The sequence below is a fragment of the Rhinolophus hipposideros genome, assembly GCF_964194185.1.
Source record: "Rhinolophus hipposideros genome assembly, chromosome: 22".
NCBI lineage: Eukaryota > Metazoa > Chordata > Mammalia > Chiroptera > Rhinolophidae > Rhinolophus > Rhinolophus hipposideros.
Genome location: NC_138068.1, coordinates 38,807,546 through 38,825,103, shown reverse-complemented (window position 1 = coordinate 38,825,103; position 17,558 = coordinate 38,807,546). Strand labels below are relative to the sequence as shown.

The window sequence follows — 17,558 nt, the reverse complement described above, 5'->3', positions numbered from 1 at the left end:
CAAGGTCTTCTATATCTTATGGATATCCAATACTTGAAGCAATCTTTGTTTCAAAGAGCTAGTGTCATCAAAGTCTAATTCTATACAGCTGGCCACAGAATTTACCTGGTTCTTAAAAATTCGTTATGGAGTTGCATTTTATTTTACTAATCCTATGTGTATCTCAAAACAACCCTTCTAATGGTTGTCGACTTAAGAGTATTTTCAAACTGGTGTTTGAACTCACGCCTCAGGTGTAGCTGAGTTTGAATTCTTTTCCTTTGGTCCACACTTTTAGCCCAAACACAGAAATTTTTAAATGGAGCTAGAAAGAGAAAATACTGCTGAAATCCTAAAAAGCCCTACAGCTAACTTCTGTGCAACACTATATCAAATAAACTAGTGTTTTCTATATGGCCAAAGACTGCAACTGAAAGTGCTATTAGAACTGAGGACAATTATAATGGCTTTCTGCTCAGTATAGACGTACTACCCCATGACTTTTAGAGCAGAATAAAGAAAAATAAATCTAAAACAGGACAAAAAAGAATGGAAGATGAAAATAAAGTGCGAATGGAGGGTGACAGATTTTTCAAAATAAAGTGTGAATGGAGGGTGAAAGTTTTAATTTTAGTTAAATGATGAGAATTTAGGGGAAAGTTCTAGTAAATAATAAAATTGAGCCACAGCGTGACATTTGTTAAGATTTTTAAAAAGAAGGACCAGTGGAAATATTCCCTTTGGGATGACAATGATAATATTTATGCAATGAAAACATCTCTGACAACAGTCATCATTTAGATTTCAAGTAAATACAGTGGTGTAATCCTCTGAAAAAATACTTCTGATGTAAAAAAGGATTTAACTGTGTGTGGAAAAGGGATGTTCCAACTCTCTTCTCCACTCACACCCCAAGTTTGCATAGCCTCCTCTACTATTCCTGCCTTCACAGCTTTTAATTTCTTCACAATGGAACCATGGAAAAAATAGAAAACAGAAATGGTAATAGTGAACCAAATATAAACAATTTCCAATGAAGGCCTCAATAAATAACTTTAAAATGAGCATTTTTAGGCTGTGGCCATTATCTATTGGTAAACATGGATTTGTTGGTTTCTTTTTCCTTTAACAATCCAAAGTCGAAAACTTCCGAAGATGTGGTCCTCCAGAACTTCAGAGTATTTTATTTATTGAAGAATAGATTTCACTACTTTCTTTATATTCTGTTGGCTACTCCACCAATATAAATTTAGTCTTCATAGATTAAAACAAAAAAAGTATATTTTCATAGCAGCAAGTCTATATCCATTTCTGTGAAGTTTGCTTTCAAGGGAATTTGATGTCCCATCATAAATTATTTGCTCCCAAATAAAATTCATTTGCAAAATGTCAGTAAAGTTCATAGCTCTCTATTAAAATTCGAGCCACTCTGTCATGTAAATACAGTTAGATGGTGAAATCTCTCCACCTTCATGGCAGTCATCAAAAACCTTTAACAAAGAAAAAAGTTTATATTCAAACAGAGGTTTAAAAATTCTAAAATTAATAGGTAAAGTCTTACATTAAATGTCAACTACAACTTAAATTTCTATTAACAAAATATCACAAACCCAAACATTTATTTAAAGCAATATTAAAAACAAAACTTTACAATTCAAAAAGATTAGGGCTGTATTTAAGAACATACTGTAATAGGACCTGCTTTGTGATCATAAAATTAGTTAATGGGAGTCCTTTTTCTGTAGCATTCAAATGACTATGTTCACTTGCCCACTGGGGAAAGGGCTATCAGTGGGTAACACAGGAATACAAGAAGGGAGATCCATTATATGAATTACTTTATTTTGACTAACCAAATGTTTCATGTTTGGTTACCTTCTTTTTTGTGAAGGGTGCCGAACAGAATTCACAACCTGCTAGCACTCTATAACCAGGGTATAAAGTGCTTAGATATAGAAAATGGCCAGTAAAAATGAAATTTAAAACACAGACTAGCAGCCCAAGAATACAAATGCAAAGAGGTTGGGACAGTGTATAGCACACAGTTGGCACTCATAAACTCTATGGGAATGAATGAATGAAGATGCCGGGGCAGGCTGCAAGGGGAAGAACATTATCTCTGAATTGGAATCCTGGTTGATATGTCCAAGCTACATGCTCTTAGGTCTTCCTGGGCCTAAGTTCCTCCTGTTTAAGGGGAAATAACATCATTAGCTACAAGGAGGATTAAATGAGATCACATAAATCTTCAAAAACATGTCTGGCCCATGGTAGGTTCTCACCAAATCTCATTTCCCTCCCTACTTAAATGATTAATGCTTGTCAAAAATTGCCCATTTTAGGGCCAAGAGCAGCAAACACAAATTTCTTTAACCTAGTTATTCTAAGAAAAAATGTAAGGCAATGATTTGTTCATTAAATGTCATCAATGTTACATGGAGGTCTGAGTAGCTCTTGGTCAATACTAAGAGTCTGAGAAAACTGGGGTGTGCTTGCAATTATGTCATGTGGGATTTGCACTGGTAACAGTCAAGTGAAGTGAAGCCATTTTAACTCACCGGGCAGAGTCCACAGGGGGCCCGGACCAAACCCGTGGGTGGGATGATTGGATTGACTGCCCTATATAGTTTCATGTGTCCATCTACACTGCCAACCGTGCCTTCTTTTGCAGCAATGATAGTCATCTCCACTTTCCCATCATATATGAGTGTATTCAAGATGGTTTCAATGTCCTCCATGGACAACTCTACCTACAAAGAGCCCATATTAGAAACAAAAAGGACAAGGAGACATTCCTTTGAAGGATGTTATAAACAGTAAAGGGTCACAATTCCTCAGTGAAATGGGGAAGCATTATGTTGGAGAGTAATCAAAAGCAAAAAGTGGTTGAACAACAGCCCAAATTAGCACAATTTGGGCTGTTGGTCCTTAGCACAATTAAATGCTAAGGACAGAACTCTGACCTAATGTGGAGTTTGACACTTTTTGATATCTTCACTCTCCTAAGTAAAATCTAGAAGTCTTGTAGGTAACTTTTCTTTGGCAAGAATTTAACAGAGATTTATAAAAGGTGGCAATGACCACCTTTTCCTAACTGGCTTAGGACAGTACTTTCTTAAAGTGGGTTCTGCAGAATGTTCACAGGAATCACCTGAAAAAAGGGTCTGGGTCAAGAATGATTGCAATACATTGTAACTTTATCCCTATGATAAGGAAGTTTTAAAAAATAAGATGAAAATTAGAAACTGAGTTCCGACCTTACTGATTCCCAATTCACAGATATATTTCCACACTTCATGTGATGAAGCAAATGAACTATTTCTTTGTATCATGGGATTCTGTTTGCTTTCTCGTGCTGTTTCTGCCTAGAAGGGTAGAAATATAAATCTCAGCAAGAATACCGGTGTTTTCTGAATATAGTTTATACAGAGTGAAACCAACAGTAGAACATATTTTGTTTAGTAAAATGTATCAATTTCGATATTTTTCAATTCCTATCAAATAAGATATACAAGATTAAACATTCTTTATGGAGAAATTTTAAAAAAAAAAGACTGTTTTCTCAATTATGCCTCACCTTGGTTTGTAGGAATTTAAAACACTGTTGGTTAAGCACTTCTACGAATTCAGATTCAAAATCCTGGTCACTGTACCAGGCTCCACCAGTCACAGACCGGTCTGGCTGCAGGTTATAGAGCATATACACTTTCTTTTTTGAGGCCTAAGGAAAAACACACACGGCAAATGTGGTTATAAGGTAACAGTCACCCAAAACTAAGATTTGGAAAAAACTCAAAACATTGTATTTTAGAGCAGTTTTACAGAATTTTTGTGAAGATGGTATAGAATTCCATTTACCTGTGTCCAGTTTTCCCTACTACTAACATCTTACATTAGTAGGGTACATTTGTTATAATTAATGAACCAGTATTGATACATTATTGTGAACTAAAGTCTACAGTTTATTCATATTTCCTTAGTTTTTTCCTAATGTCCTTATTCTGGTCCAGGATACCACAATGTAGTTAGTTCTCATGTCTCCCGACGCAAATTTTAGTTATGACAGTTTCTCAGTCTTGTTATTGATGAACTCATCAGTTTTGAGAAGTATTGGTCAGGTATTCTGTAGGATGTTGCTTAATTGGAATTTGTCTTATGTTTTTCTCATGATTAAACTGGAAAAAAGACCACAGAGGTAAAAACGACCTTCTTATCACATTAGATCAAGGGTATCTGATTGTCTTCAAGTTATGATTGATCGTCATCGATATGATGTATCAGATCACCTTAATGGAAGTAGTGTTTCTCAGGTTTCTCCACTGTAAAGTTATTTTTTTCTCTGCCCTTTCTTGGAAAAAAGTCACCATGCCCAGCAAGTAAGTAAAGTAAAATAAGTTGAACACTTAAGGATTTGGAGTTATACTCTACTTCCTTGAGGGTAGTGTCCACATAAATTATTTAGAATTCTTCTGCACGGGAGATGTCTATTCTCCCCCATTTATTTATTTATTTATTTATTTATTTATTTATTTATTCAAACATTTATCTATCAATATGGACTCATGAATATTTACTTTGTACTTTGGGTTACAATCTAATACTTTAGTTTGAAACCTTGAAAACATCATGGTAAGTGAAAGAAGCCACACACAGAAGACCACATATTGTATGATTCCATTTATAGGAAATGTCCAGTAGAGCCACATCTAGAGAGAGACAGAAAATACACTAGTGATTGTCAGGGTTTAGGAGCAGGGAAGATGGGGAGTGACTGCTAGAGGGGTCACATTTTGGGGTGATGAAAATGTTCTAAAATTAGAAGAATGTGACAGTTGCACAACTCTGTGAATATACTTACACCCACTGAATTGGACACTTTAAAAGGATAAATTTTAGGGTATGTAAATTATATCTCAATAAAGCTATTAAAAATAAAGACCTAACCATCAACAGGGACAACTTGTGGCAACCGAAACATAAAAAGGGGGAGCGTAAAGGCCTGAACTGGAATATGGGAATAGAGAAAGTAAGCGTACTGAAGAAACTGGAATACTCTAAATATCAAACTTTCTTTTACATAAACTCAAGGGTAACCACTCAAAAAACATCCAAATCTGAAATATATACTGTAATAAAAGAAGAAACAGAGGGAAACATCATAGAATACTACCACACAGAAATAACAGACAACAACAAAAAGGCAAAGAAACAATGGAGACACAGCCTTACCAGAAAACTAAAGACAGAATGACAGGAAATCCTCACATATCAATAATCACCCTAAATGTAAATGGACTGAACTCACCAATAAAGAGACACAGAGTACCAGATTGGATCAAAAAACTAAACCCAACCATATGCTGCCTACAAGAGACACATCTCAGCTACAAGGACAAGCATAGACTCAAAGTGAAAGGGTGGAAATTGACACTTCAAGCAAATGGTACCCAGAAAAAATCAGGTGTAGCCATAATGATTTCCGATGAAACAGACTTCAGGGTGAAAAAGATAACAAGAGACAAAGATGGACATTTCATAATGGTAAAGGGGACTATACAAGAAGAAGACATAACAGTCATCAATATTTATGCCCCCAATCAGGGAGCACCGAAATATACCAAGCAACTACTAACAGAACTAAAGGGAGAAATTGACCAAAACACAATTATACTAGGGGACTTAAATACATCACTGACAGCTATGGATAGATCATCCAAACAGAAGATAAATAACGAAATCGCAGCCCTAAATGACACATTAGATGAATTGGACATAATTGACATATATAGAGCACTTCATCCTAAAACATCAGACTATACATTCTTTTCTAGTGTACATGGAACATTCTCAAGGATAGACCATATATTGGGACACAAAATCAGCCTCAGCAAATTTAAGAAGATTGAAATCATACCAAGCATATTCTCTGATCACAAAGCTTTGAAATTGGATATCAACTGCAAAAAGAAAGCAGGAAAAAACACAAATACATGGAGATTAAACAACATACTTTTAAAGAACAACTGGGTCAAAGAAGAAATTAGAGGAGAGCTCAAAAGATACATAGAAACAAATGACAATGAAAATACATCCTACCAAAATTTTTGGGATGCCGCGAAAGCAGTTTTAAGAGGGAAATTTATATCATTACAGGCCTATCTCAAGAAACAAGAAAAATCCCAAATAAATAACCTCATGTTACACCTTAAAAAACTAGAAAAAGAAGAACAAGCGAAACCCAAGGTCAGCAGAAGAAAGGAAATAACAAAAATCAGAGCAGAACTAAATGAAATAGAGAACAAAAAGACAATAGAAAAAATTAATGTGACAAAAAGCTGGTTCTTTGAAAAGATTAACAAAATCGACAAACCCTTGGCTAGACTCACTAAGATAAAAAGAGAGAAGACACTAATTAACAAAATCAGAAATGAAAAAGGGGAAGTTATCACGGACACCACAGAAATACAAAGGATTATCCAAGAATACTATGAAGGACTATATGCCACCAAATTTAATAACTTAGAAGAAATGGACAAGTTCTTAGAAACATATAGCCTTCCAAGGCTGAATCATGAAGAACTGGAAAATCTTAACAGGCCGATCACCAGTAAGGAAATTGAATCAGTCATCAAAAACCTTCCCAAAATCAAAAGTCCTGGACCAGATGGCTTCACCAGTGAATTCTACCAAACCTTCAAAGAGGATCTAATACCAATCCTGCTCAAACTCTTCCAAAAAATTGAAGAAGAGTCAGTACTCCCTAACTCATTTTATGAGGCCAACATTACCCTGATACCAAAACCTGGTAAGGACAACACAAAAAAAGAAAACTACAGACCTATATCTCTGATGAATACAGATGCTAAAATCCTAAACAAAATTCTAGCAAATCGAATACAACAATGCATTAAAAAGATTATTCATCACGACCAAGTGGGGTTCATCCCCGGGGCACAAGGATGGTTCAACATTCGCAAATCCATCAATGTGATACATCACATAAACAAAATAAAGGACAAAAATCATATGATTCTATCAATTGATGCAGAAAAAAGCATTTGATAAGATACAACATCCATTTATGATTAAAACACTTACTAAAATAGGTATAGAAGGAAAATACCTCAACATAATAAAGGCCATATACGACAAGCCCTCAGCTAACCTCATAATTAATGGTGAAAAGCTGAAGCCCTTTGCTCTACGTTCAGGAACACGACAAGGTTGTCCCCTATCACCTCTGCTTTTCAACATAGTGTTGGAAGTCCTCGCCAGAGCTATCAGGCAAGAGAAAGAAATAAAAGGCATCCAAATTGGGAATGAAGAAGTTAAATTGTCACTCTTTGCAGATGACATGATGCTATACATAGAAAACCCTAAAGACTCCACCAAAAAGCTATTAGAAACAATCAATGAATATAGTAAAGTTGCTGGCTACAAAATCAACGTACAAAAGTCCATTGCTTTCCTATATACCAACAATGAAATCTCAGAAAAAGAGATAGAAAAAACAGTTCCTTTTGCAATTGCAGCAAAAAGAATAAAATACCTAGGAATAAACTTAACCAAGGATGTGAAGGATTTATATGCTGAAAACTATAAGACATTTTTGAAAGAAATTGAAGAAGACACAAAGAAATGGAAAGACATTCCGTGCTCATGGATTGGAAGAATCAACATAGTTAAAATGGCCATATTACCCAAAGCCATATACAGATTTAATGCAATCCCCATTAAAATCCCAATGACATTTTTTAAAGAAATAGAACAAAAAATCATCAGATTTGTTTGGAACCACAAAAGACCCCGAATAGCCAAAGCAATATTAAAAAACAAGAACAATACTGGAGGTATCACACTCCCTGATTTTTCCTTGTACTACAGGGCTACAATAATCAAAACAGCTTGGTATTGGCGGAAAAACAGACACATAGACCAATGGAATAGAATTGAGAACCCAGAAATAAAACCACATAAATATGGACAGATAATTTTTGACAAAGAAGCTAAAAACATACAATGGAGGAAAGACAGCCTCTTCAATAAATGGTGCTGGCAGAATTGGATAGCTACGTGCAAAAGAATGAAACTGGACTGCTATCTGTCACCATGTACCAAAATTAATTCAAAATGGATCAAAGACTTAAGCATAAGACCTGACACAATAAACTGCATTGAAGAAAACATAGGTACTAAACTTATGGACCTTGGGTTCAAAGAGCATTTTATGAATTTGACTCCAAAGGCAATGGAAGTAAAAACTAAAATAAACAAATGGGATTATATGAAACTGAAAAGCTTCTGCACAGCAAAAGAAACTATTGACAAAATAATGAGGCAACCAACTGAATGGGAGAAGATTTTCGCAAACAGTTCCTCTGATAAGGGGCTAATATCCAAAATATACAAGGAACTCATGAAACTCAACAACAAAAAAACAAACAACCCAATTGAAAAATGGACAGAGGACCTGAAGAGACATTTCTCCAAAGAGGATATACAAATGGCAAATAGACATATGAAAAAATGCTCAACATCGCTAATCATCAGAGAAATGCAAATGAAAACCACAATGAGATATCACCTCACCCCAGTCAGAATGGCTTTCATCAACAAAACAAATAGTAACAAGTGTTGGAGAGGCTGTGGAGAAAAAGGAACTCTCATACACTGTTGGTGGGAATGCAGACTGGTGCAGCCGCTATGGAAGGCAGTGTGGAGGTTCCTCAAGAAATTACGAATAGAATTACCATATGACCCAGCAATCGCTCTCCTGGGTATCTACCCCAAAAATATAAAAGCATTTCTCTATAGAGACACGTGTACGCCAATGTTCATTGCAGCTTTGTTTACGGTGGCTAAGACATGGAAACAACCAAAATGTCCTTCGATAGATGAATGGATAAAGAAGTTGTGGTACATATACACAATGGAATACTATTCGGCGTTAAGGAAAGATGATATAGGAACATTTGTTACAACATGGATGGATCTCGAGAGAATAATGTTAAGTGAAACAAGTCAGACAGAAAAAGCAGAGAACCCTATGATTTCACTGATATGTGGTATATAAACCAAAAAGAACAAGACAAACAAATGAGAAACAAAAACTCATAGACAGACAATAATTTAGTGGTTACCAGAGGGTAAGGGGGTGGGGGGTGGGTGATGAGGGTAAAGGGGATCAAATATATGGTGATGGAAGGAGAACTGACTCTGGGTGGTGAACACACAATGGGATTTATAGACGATGTAATACAGAATTGTACACCTGAAATCTATGTAAATTTACTAACAATTGTCACCCCAATAAAATTAATTAAAAAAAATAAATAAATAAAATAAAGACCTAGAAGTAGAATTGGCAAAATGAAGCTAGGTGATGAGTAGGTGATTCACTATATTCATTATATTATTTTCTTTACTTTTGTATATATTTGAAATTATCCATTAAAAATGTGGAAGAGAAATAATATTCTAACTTAGGGAGTGGTACGACGTAAATGTCACTGGTAAATAAAATCACTGATGAATACCAAATTCTTCTATGCTGAAATTTAGCCTACAGCAACCTCGGCTCCTCTGACACCTAAATCAGTGAGGTAAGCAGCACGTGTCCCTAATGAAGCCAAGCTCTGGAGCTCGGATCCCCTGAGGGATGTGATGGATGGAGAGGGATGAGGAGGAGGAGAAACACCATGTGCTGGGACAGATGGTCCACCGGGCAGGGATCTTCTCTGACTTATTCACTAATGTATTCCAAGCACCCAGAACAGTGTCTGGCACATAGCAAACTGGTAATAGATATCTGTTCAATGAATAATCTAATATGCCAGGATGAAGTAAATTATCTTACACACCAGAAAATCCAGAGAAAATGTTCATGATCCCAAAATTCTTTCCTGAAGTAGTTTTAGATTTTTAAGTGAGTAAGACACTAAGAGTTAATTAGGCAATGACATATCTAAACAGCATCACCAAACCAATATGAACTAAATGTTTAAAAATCTTTTTTGATCAGTTGTTTTAAATCATGAAACAGTTTAAAGGACAATAAAAACCTGAAATATACTAGGAACAATATATGTACAATCAACATTCAGGAGAAGAAAAGATAAAAGTACTCACTGCCACTGACTTAACAGCTTTGATAAGCTTTTTACTTTCCAAATTCTTTAGAATTTTGTTAATTTCTGTTAAAGGCAAATTACTTTTGTATCGGATATCTCTGCTCCATATTCCTGTAAGAAAGTAAAGTAAAATAAGTTGAACACTATAGGATTTGTGTTTATAATACAAAGCTGCTTATATCTCATTCCAAAACTAGCAAAATATATGTGTATATATTACTACAGCATAGCTATAGGAAAAATTAAGTGACTTAGAAGAAGAATCTCAGATAAAGTTACAAAAATATGTAAAATACATTAAGTTATATTCTATTTTCTAACTGGAAATTTCTTGGAATCCTAGCGTGGAATCTTTTAAATAACAGATGAAAAGGACATTTTTGAAATGCAAAATAAAAAATCTTGAATGTTACTGAATTAACTTATAGTCATGCACTACAAAATGTTTTAGTCAATGATGGACAGAATATATGACGGTGATCCCATAAGATTGTAATGGAGCTGTAAGATTCCAATTGCCTAGCGATGTCATAGCCATTGTAGCTATCTTAATGTGGTAACACAATGCATTACTCGTGTGTTTGTGGTAATGCTGGTGTAAACAAAGCTACTGAGCTGCTAGTCACATACAAAAGTATAGCACATACAATTATGTATAGTACATAATACTGATATTACGTGATCTATGTCACTATTTTATGTATTTACTATACTTTTTATTGTGATTTTAGAGTGTACTTCTACTTAGAAAAAAATGTTTGCTGTAAAACAGTATGCTGTGTTACACTGGCAGAAGACTCATATATCTCCCATTTATGGCATCTCTCAATTATATTACCTTCTCTTGTGCTTGATTTAATCTCATGTTTTGTTCAGTAACATGCTATAGAGGCTTGTAGCCTAGGAGCAATCGGCTATAACATACAGCCTAGGTGTGCAGTAAGCTGTACCATCTAGGTTTGTATAAGTACAGTCTATGATGCTCACACAATCATGAAATGCCTAACGGTCCATTTCTCAGAACATATCCCCTTCATTAAGTGGTGCATGACTATTGTCTCTTCTATCCCTCCCGGCACCCCAACCTGTTTTTCATAAATTTCATTTAGATTGTATATTTGAAAAACAAACTCAACTTTGGGCCAGGGTCAGCTGCCATCCTCAATAGAGAGCAAAAAAACACTTTATGTGAGCATCTATGTCAATTATTTTATAAAACACAATATTTAGGAGATGGAAGACAGGAAGATTGCAGTTCCTACAGCCACTAAAAACCATGCACAGGAAGCTATGATTTTTCTTTTAAAGAAGGAAATCAGTGTTATATGTGAAAAGGGAATTTTACGTAAAAATATTTGGTTGTATTTTCTTTCCAATGTAGAGGCACAATGAGATAGGAAGAATTATTTTTTAATAGAGAATGGCTTTTTCATAGGTCTATTTTTAAAATGTTAATTTAAGGTTCTAACTACTAAATATAAGAATTACATGTTTTCAGATTACATCTAATTGTTAAAGCTAACAGATCAAATAGATCCTAAATTGTAATAACAGTAACTTAAATATGGTTCTTCAATGAAAACAGGAGAGGAACTAAATAGCTGTTGAGGGACCTATGTCAGACATTGATTGCCACACTGCACTAAGTATCCCTCTGGTTTTTGCAAAAAACAGAGAGATGTTATTATCCACAATTTACAGATAAGATGAAGAAATTAAAGTTTCCAAAGTTTACTGAGTGAGGATTAAAAAAGAACCTTAAATTTTAATTTAATTTATTTTGCAAAGGTAGTACATTCACATGGTTCAGAATTCAGAAGTTTTTTTACCATCCCTGCCCAGAGCCATCTAATTCCTGCCTCCTTTGAGGCAGCTCCTGGGTGTCCTTCAAGCACATACATATGTATAGTATATATATGTATACTTTCCCTTTTACACAATGGCAGCATAGTCTATATCCCTGGGAAGCCAGGATCTCAGTCCCTGTATCTAGTCCCAAAGACAATGTTTTTTTCTGCTTCTTCCTTCACAGGCTTACCTTTATTTCCTGCATCCTCTATGATTTGATATACTAGTTTTTCTTGGTTATCTGATCCCTTCATTTTACTGCAGAGGAATAAAGCAAAATTTAAAGGGCAAAGAGGTACAGGATAATCTAATAATCTACACAACAACTTAAATGAATTAGCCGACAAGGTTATCACATTGACTTATTTACCAAAAGAAGGGCTTACCTTAGAAAGAATGACAGGGCTGTACGTACCAGAATGAAAAGATGTCCAACACACAGTAAGTGAAAAACACAAGTTGCAAAACAGTATGCATAGCATGATCCAATTTTTAAGAAAAAAAAATATATAAATATATAATCATATATATATATGAAAATATGTATACCAAATTATTTAAGAATAGTTATCTCTGGTAAATAGAACTCATGATAGGAGGAAGGGATGGTATGTAGGACAGATTTACATTATGCAATTCTGTATTGGCTTTTTCCAAGAACATATATTACTTTTATAATAACTGAAATTTTCTTAAAATAATATAATTAGGTGCTTACCCAGCATTTTGAGAATCCTTTATTCTATACAGAAGGCCTGTATTGCTCCTTAAGAGATCCAACTGACCCTGAAGTTTTTTTAATAAGCAATAAGTCAGTTATTTTCTCAAATCCAATGACAAATGTTAATACATTCTTTAAAATTTTACAGACTAAAACATCCTACCTCCTATAGCTATTTGTCAGTTCCTCACTTGAGATTTAAGTTTTTACCTATGTATCACATGCATTGCATTTTTCAAAAATTGGCTCTAAAACATTAATAATTAAACATTTTCTAAAACATTAATAATTAAGAATTTCATATATGCTAGATCCTGGCTTGGTTATATGATCAATGCATAAAGAATTATAAACAAGCAACTTTAGAGTATTAATAAAAAGCTATACTCAAATTAAAATAAATTCAATAAATACAAAAATTTATATAACAAAAAGTTCAAATAAAGGCTAGCATGCATAAATATTCTATAACAATGATTAAATAAAATTTACAAAGTTAATGGTGACAGTTACTGGCATGTGTGATTTCCATTGTATTACATGAACATTAGGCAGAAAGGTCAACTAATGAATAAAAGGCCTGCAGTTTTGTTTTTCTATAACAAAAGTAAAATAAAGCATGTCTGATGTGCTGCTGAATTTCCTTGAGTCTGAACCTAGGAGCACCCAAATGGCAGTACCACTGGGCTTCTAGTAGTTTGGGGAAGGCATGGCTGAGACGCCCCATTATCATGTTAAGACTGGGCACACCCATGACTTGAAAGTGATTTTACATACGGATAAACAGTAATACTCTCCCTCCCTCACCTGACCCCACTAAATGGCAAAATCAAACCACAAAGCTCAATTTAGAGGCTCCATTCAGTCATTTAATTCAGCCTATGAATATTTACTGGACACCTGTGCTGTGATTGTTGTTTGGGAGGGAAACATGAATTCTGAAAGAGAATCACACAGCTAACTTGAATAGCATCTAGTTGGCATTAATATAGAGGTAAGCAATGAGTGGGATGGGCTCTTAGAGAAGAAACTCTGGCCCAACCTGGGGATTTAGGGAGGCTTCCTGGAGACAACAGCAGAGCAGAGTCTTGAAGGACAAAGAGGAGTAGTCTGCCAATGGGAAGAAGGGCCTTCTAAGCAGGGAAGAGAGCATCAGCAAAGGACCTGAGACATGAAACAGCATGATGTGGCAGGGAACCAAAAACAATCTGTTCCCTCCAAAAACTAACTTTTAAGGAAAAATGATGGAAAAAGAGGTGGGTGAGGTTGGTAGGGGCTCAGTGTAGTCAACCCATGAGTTTGGAATTGCATCTCTAGTGTTGAGAGGGTTTTTGTTGAGAAAGTGACTTGGTCAGCTCTGTATTTAAAGACAGATCAGGCTGGCTGTTCTGAGATAGAGGGAGCCAGGAAAACTACTTAGGATGCACTGTAATAGTCCAGGTAAAAGCCAAGAGCCTAAACACACAAAAGAGTAATAGGAATGGAAATAGGTGGACAAATTTGAGACTTGTTTAAGAGCTAAAATCAGTAATACTTTGTGATTTATTAATGATTACTCCTTGCTTAAAATTCTTCAATGGCTCCACCACTACCTACTGCCTATAGTCAATCGAACTAGCAGTAGATGGGGGTCACAAAAGTGATGAAAGAGAGTTGCTGAGGATGATTTTCAGACAGAAAAGAAAGGGATGAAAGGGTGGTCAGAGGACAAAAGCATTTTCCATTGCCACAACCTCCCAGCATCCCTTCCTCTAGCCTCCTGGATTTGAAGACCTTCACCATGGTGAACTACCTAGAAATCACCATCAATCCTTTTTTCCTTGTGCTAAAACTGGGGTCAGCAATCTGGCCCACTGCTTGTTTTCATAAGTAAAGTTTTATTGGAACCCAGCCACACCCATTTGTTTATATGGGTGGCCCATAGCTACTTTCCTGAGTACTTGTGACAGAAACCATATAGTCTACAAAGCCTAAAACATATACTATCTGGCACTTTATAGAAAAAGTTTGGCACCCTGAGCTAGAAGGTTGGAAGAAACAGTTTGACAGAAAGTTCACCTGTCCTCATATCTCCATATCCAGAGCCCTTAGAAATCCAACAAAGCTGGTAGATTTAAAAAGCAAATAAGCTTTCAGATGAGTCCTCAGTATAGACATCTTTTACCTAGTTGCTACTAAGACAAACTGAAATGCTCTCAAGACATGGGAGTTTTGATGATGGGTGAAAGGAAGTAAGAGAAATAGGTAAGGGCATGTAGCACACTAACAGGTGGGGTGTTTTTGGACAGTAGAGAATGACATTAGGGCCCCAGGAAGAGGTAAGAGCAGGTATATGAAATATATCCCCCTGATACATAACAGCAGGTATAACAGAAGAGGTAAGAGCAGGTATAAGGGCTTCACTGAAAACCCCATCTAAAGTGTCACTGGGGGCTGAGCCTACACTTCCACCCAGAGGCCCAGCACTGCTGATATTCAACTGGACTCATTCTGGCCTCTAGAAATGCTCTCTGAGATTGTGAAGAGTGATACCCTAACGAGCTGGCTTTGTGATGACTCACAGTAAAATCAGGGGAATATATTTCATATGGAAAGGCCCAATATCAGCAGTAGGAAGAAAACAGGAGATGAGAACAGACTATGCCCATGTGCCTTTAGGTATTTTAGCAACAATTACGTTAACAAATACAACAGTGAAAACAAAATACATTTATTTCATTCATCTTGTAAAATAATGCATAATTACTTCTTCTTTGCTCAGTTCTGGCAGTGTGAGTTGTTTCCTGGTTTAGAATCTTATCAGTCAGAACCTTCTAACGTTTTCATGACCAATAAGAGAAGTAATGACAATCGTAACATATAAGTAATTACACGAACCAGTTGGATTCATCTTACCATGGACAAAAGTCTATTGATGGCCACAGCCCGCTGCTGGGCTTCTATATGAGGCATTTCATTCTGAATTACTTGGTCTGTGATTCCATGAGGGAACTGGTGACATAATTCTATAATCCTAGGAACAAAGGTATGAATGATATTACTCATGTTTTTACTTATTGCAAGAGACAGTGGGGGTCAATACTAGCAGAACAATTGTGTCCTTTTTACATGTGGTACATAGTCTGGCTTCTATGATGGTTCTAAATCAAAGCATGTTAGACATTGAGGAAGATGTTTTTGAAATACACGTTTACATCATTATTGTTATTTAAGGAAAATATGTTTTCCTCAACATAATCATTAAATTAGAATAAAAGTCAAATGAAAACATATTAACGCTGCGGCTTCAATTTTTTAAGATGCAACAAGTAGGACAAAATTAAGATACAGCATTGGGCAAGCATAAGTCTGCGAGCAGGAGTCAAATCAGACATTTCTGGTTAGAAGCCAAAATTGGTTACAACAATTCACAGTGGGGGCCTGGTTTTGGAATTATTCCCACCAAATAAAAATAAGCCCATTATCTTCACTTTGTCACAGGACCATCATGTACGTTATTCATAAGTTTGAGGAAGTTGGGGTCTTTCCAAACTATGTGGTAACCTAAAAATAGCAGTGCACCGATAAGAGTACATAACGTCCGGAAAGGTTTGACGTGCCCTAAAATCTTGGCTTAAATACTGCCCCGCAACTACTTTTGGACTAGTGTTGCTTCGTAATCACTAATGCACTCTAACTTCGCCGGAACGTTCTGGCGTGACAGTTTCCATAGCGACCAGGGCAGTCCTGCATGAGACCGTGTATCCTCAAGTACCACGCAGAAACGCCGCGTTTTCCCTGGGCGTCCGCACCTGAAGGCAGGAAGGAAGCGCATCATGACAACTTCCGAGCAGCAGCCGGACAGCTACACGACGTTGCAAAGTGCCAAGCTCGTTTTGAACTTATGAAGAGTTCTGCTCTCCACAGGTGGCAGGGGTTCAACTCCCTCCTGGACGCTCACTGAACTTGCTCCAGTCTCTACTGACTGTCCCGGAAAACGTCTGCGCCAATGACCGCCTGCCTGCGTGGGCTCCCGAGCCGGGAATCGAATCTCACCCATTTACCTGTTTTCTATTTCGACTGGATCCGCGTCAGGCGGCTGCATTTTCACCTTCACTTCAGCCATGGGGCGCAGTTCCCACCTCTGGGGGAAAGAGACGCGCACCGAGCAGCCAGAGACCGAGCTGGGGATGCAGAAAATCGGCAAAGACAACTTCAGGCCCGGGCGATGGGTCTTTTTCCTCGTGTCGCCGTCGGTCCTTCCTCGCCTGTCGGCTTGAGGTGCCCGAGCCACGCCTGTTACTCGTCACTGGCTGGAGCCGCTACGCCTTATTCTTGTTTTCCAGAATGTCAGTCAGTGCCTGTCCGACGAACGAGCCTGGCTCCCTCATTCTGAACTGGAACGCCACTTTTTAGCACGTTCCGATCTCTGTGAAGGCATATTCCTGGCTGCCTATGGTGAAACCTTAGGGAAGGAGTTTCAGGCGGATTCCACCCTCCTACCCACTCAGCGGGGCGGATCTGGTTGCTAGGAAGCCGGGTTTCCGCCAATCACCTGCGCGGCTCCCCGCGTCTGTGGTAACCCAGACCGCGGCGAAGGAGCGGGCTGCAGGCCGCGAGAGGTGGGTTTCCCGGCTGCCCGTGGCGGCGGTGCCTTAGGCGTTCCAGTGTGGGTTCCGGTGGCCGCAGGAGGAGCAGGGCAGTCCTCCCTCCAGCCGAAAGGCAGCAAGTGTTTCTGGCTGCTCCCGATGGGCGGGTACGCAGACCACGCGGGGTTCCGGTTCGGATTCGGCGGCAAGGAGGCAGTGTTGTCGGGGTGTGGAGGGGCTGTTTATCCTGCCCTCCGTTTGGGCCCAGCGGAGTGGGCTCCTGCTTGATCCTCCGCTTGGGGCCCATTCGCC

General features: G+C 37.4%; 2 protein-coding genes across 4 annotated transcripts in view; one reads left to right on the top strand and one right to left on the bottom strand.

Moving 5' to 3' along the window:
- Positions 1-670: 670 nt before the first annotated feature.
- On the bottom strand, positions 671-17,132 carry POLR3F (RNA polymerase III subunit F). 2 transcript variants are annotated; one of them, XM_081033691.1, is made up of 9 exons: positions 16,470-17,132; positions 15,574-15,691; positions 12,676-12,743; positions 12,148-12,215; positions 10,108-10,220; positions 3,557-3,700; positions 3,237-3,344; positions 2,538-2,729; positions 671-1,469 (listed from the first exon to the last, which is right to left on the bottom strand). In XM_081033691.1, exons 1-9 carry the CDS (start codon positions 16,493-16,495, stop codon positions 1,392-1,394), a joined length of 915 nt encoding a protein of 304 aa, XP_080889817.1. In that variant the 5' UTR covers positions 16,496-17,132; the 3' UTR covers positions 671-1,391. The 2 variants fall into 2 exon arrangements, with proteins under 2 accessions (XP_080889817.1, XP_080889816.1); XM_081033690.1 differs by having other exon boundaries at positions 16,722-17,132.
- Positions 17,133-17,225: 93 nt separating this feature from the next.
- Positions 17,226-17,558, top strand: part of DZANK1 (double zinc ribbon and ankyrin repeat domains 1) — an 88,890-nt gene continuing 88,557 nt past the window's right edge. For both annotated transcript variants that reach the window (XM_081033316.1, XM_081033318.1), the window contains exon 1: positions 17,226-17,279. The gene's annotated coding sequence lies outside the window, so the exon portion shown is untranslated. The remainder of the gene's footprint in view (positions 17,280-17,558) is intronic.

What these genes read in the sequence shown, in the direction of transcription:
- POLR3F (XM_081033690.1), bottom strand. Translation starts at nt 16,783, where the DNA reads ATGGCTGAAGTGAAGGTGAAAATGCAGCCGCCTGACGCGGATCCAGTC. An exon ending in AAGCTGTTAAGTCAGTGGCA is followed by an intron (nt 3,701 to 10,107) that starts GTGAGTACTTTT and finishes GTTTTTCCTTAG; the next exon opens with GCCTCAAAAAAGAAAGTGTA. An exon ending in TTAAATTCCTACAAACCAAG is followed by an intron (nt 3,345 to 3,556) that starts GTGAGGCATAAT and finishes CTACCCTTCTAG; the next exon opens with GCAGAAACAGCACGAGAAAG.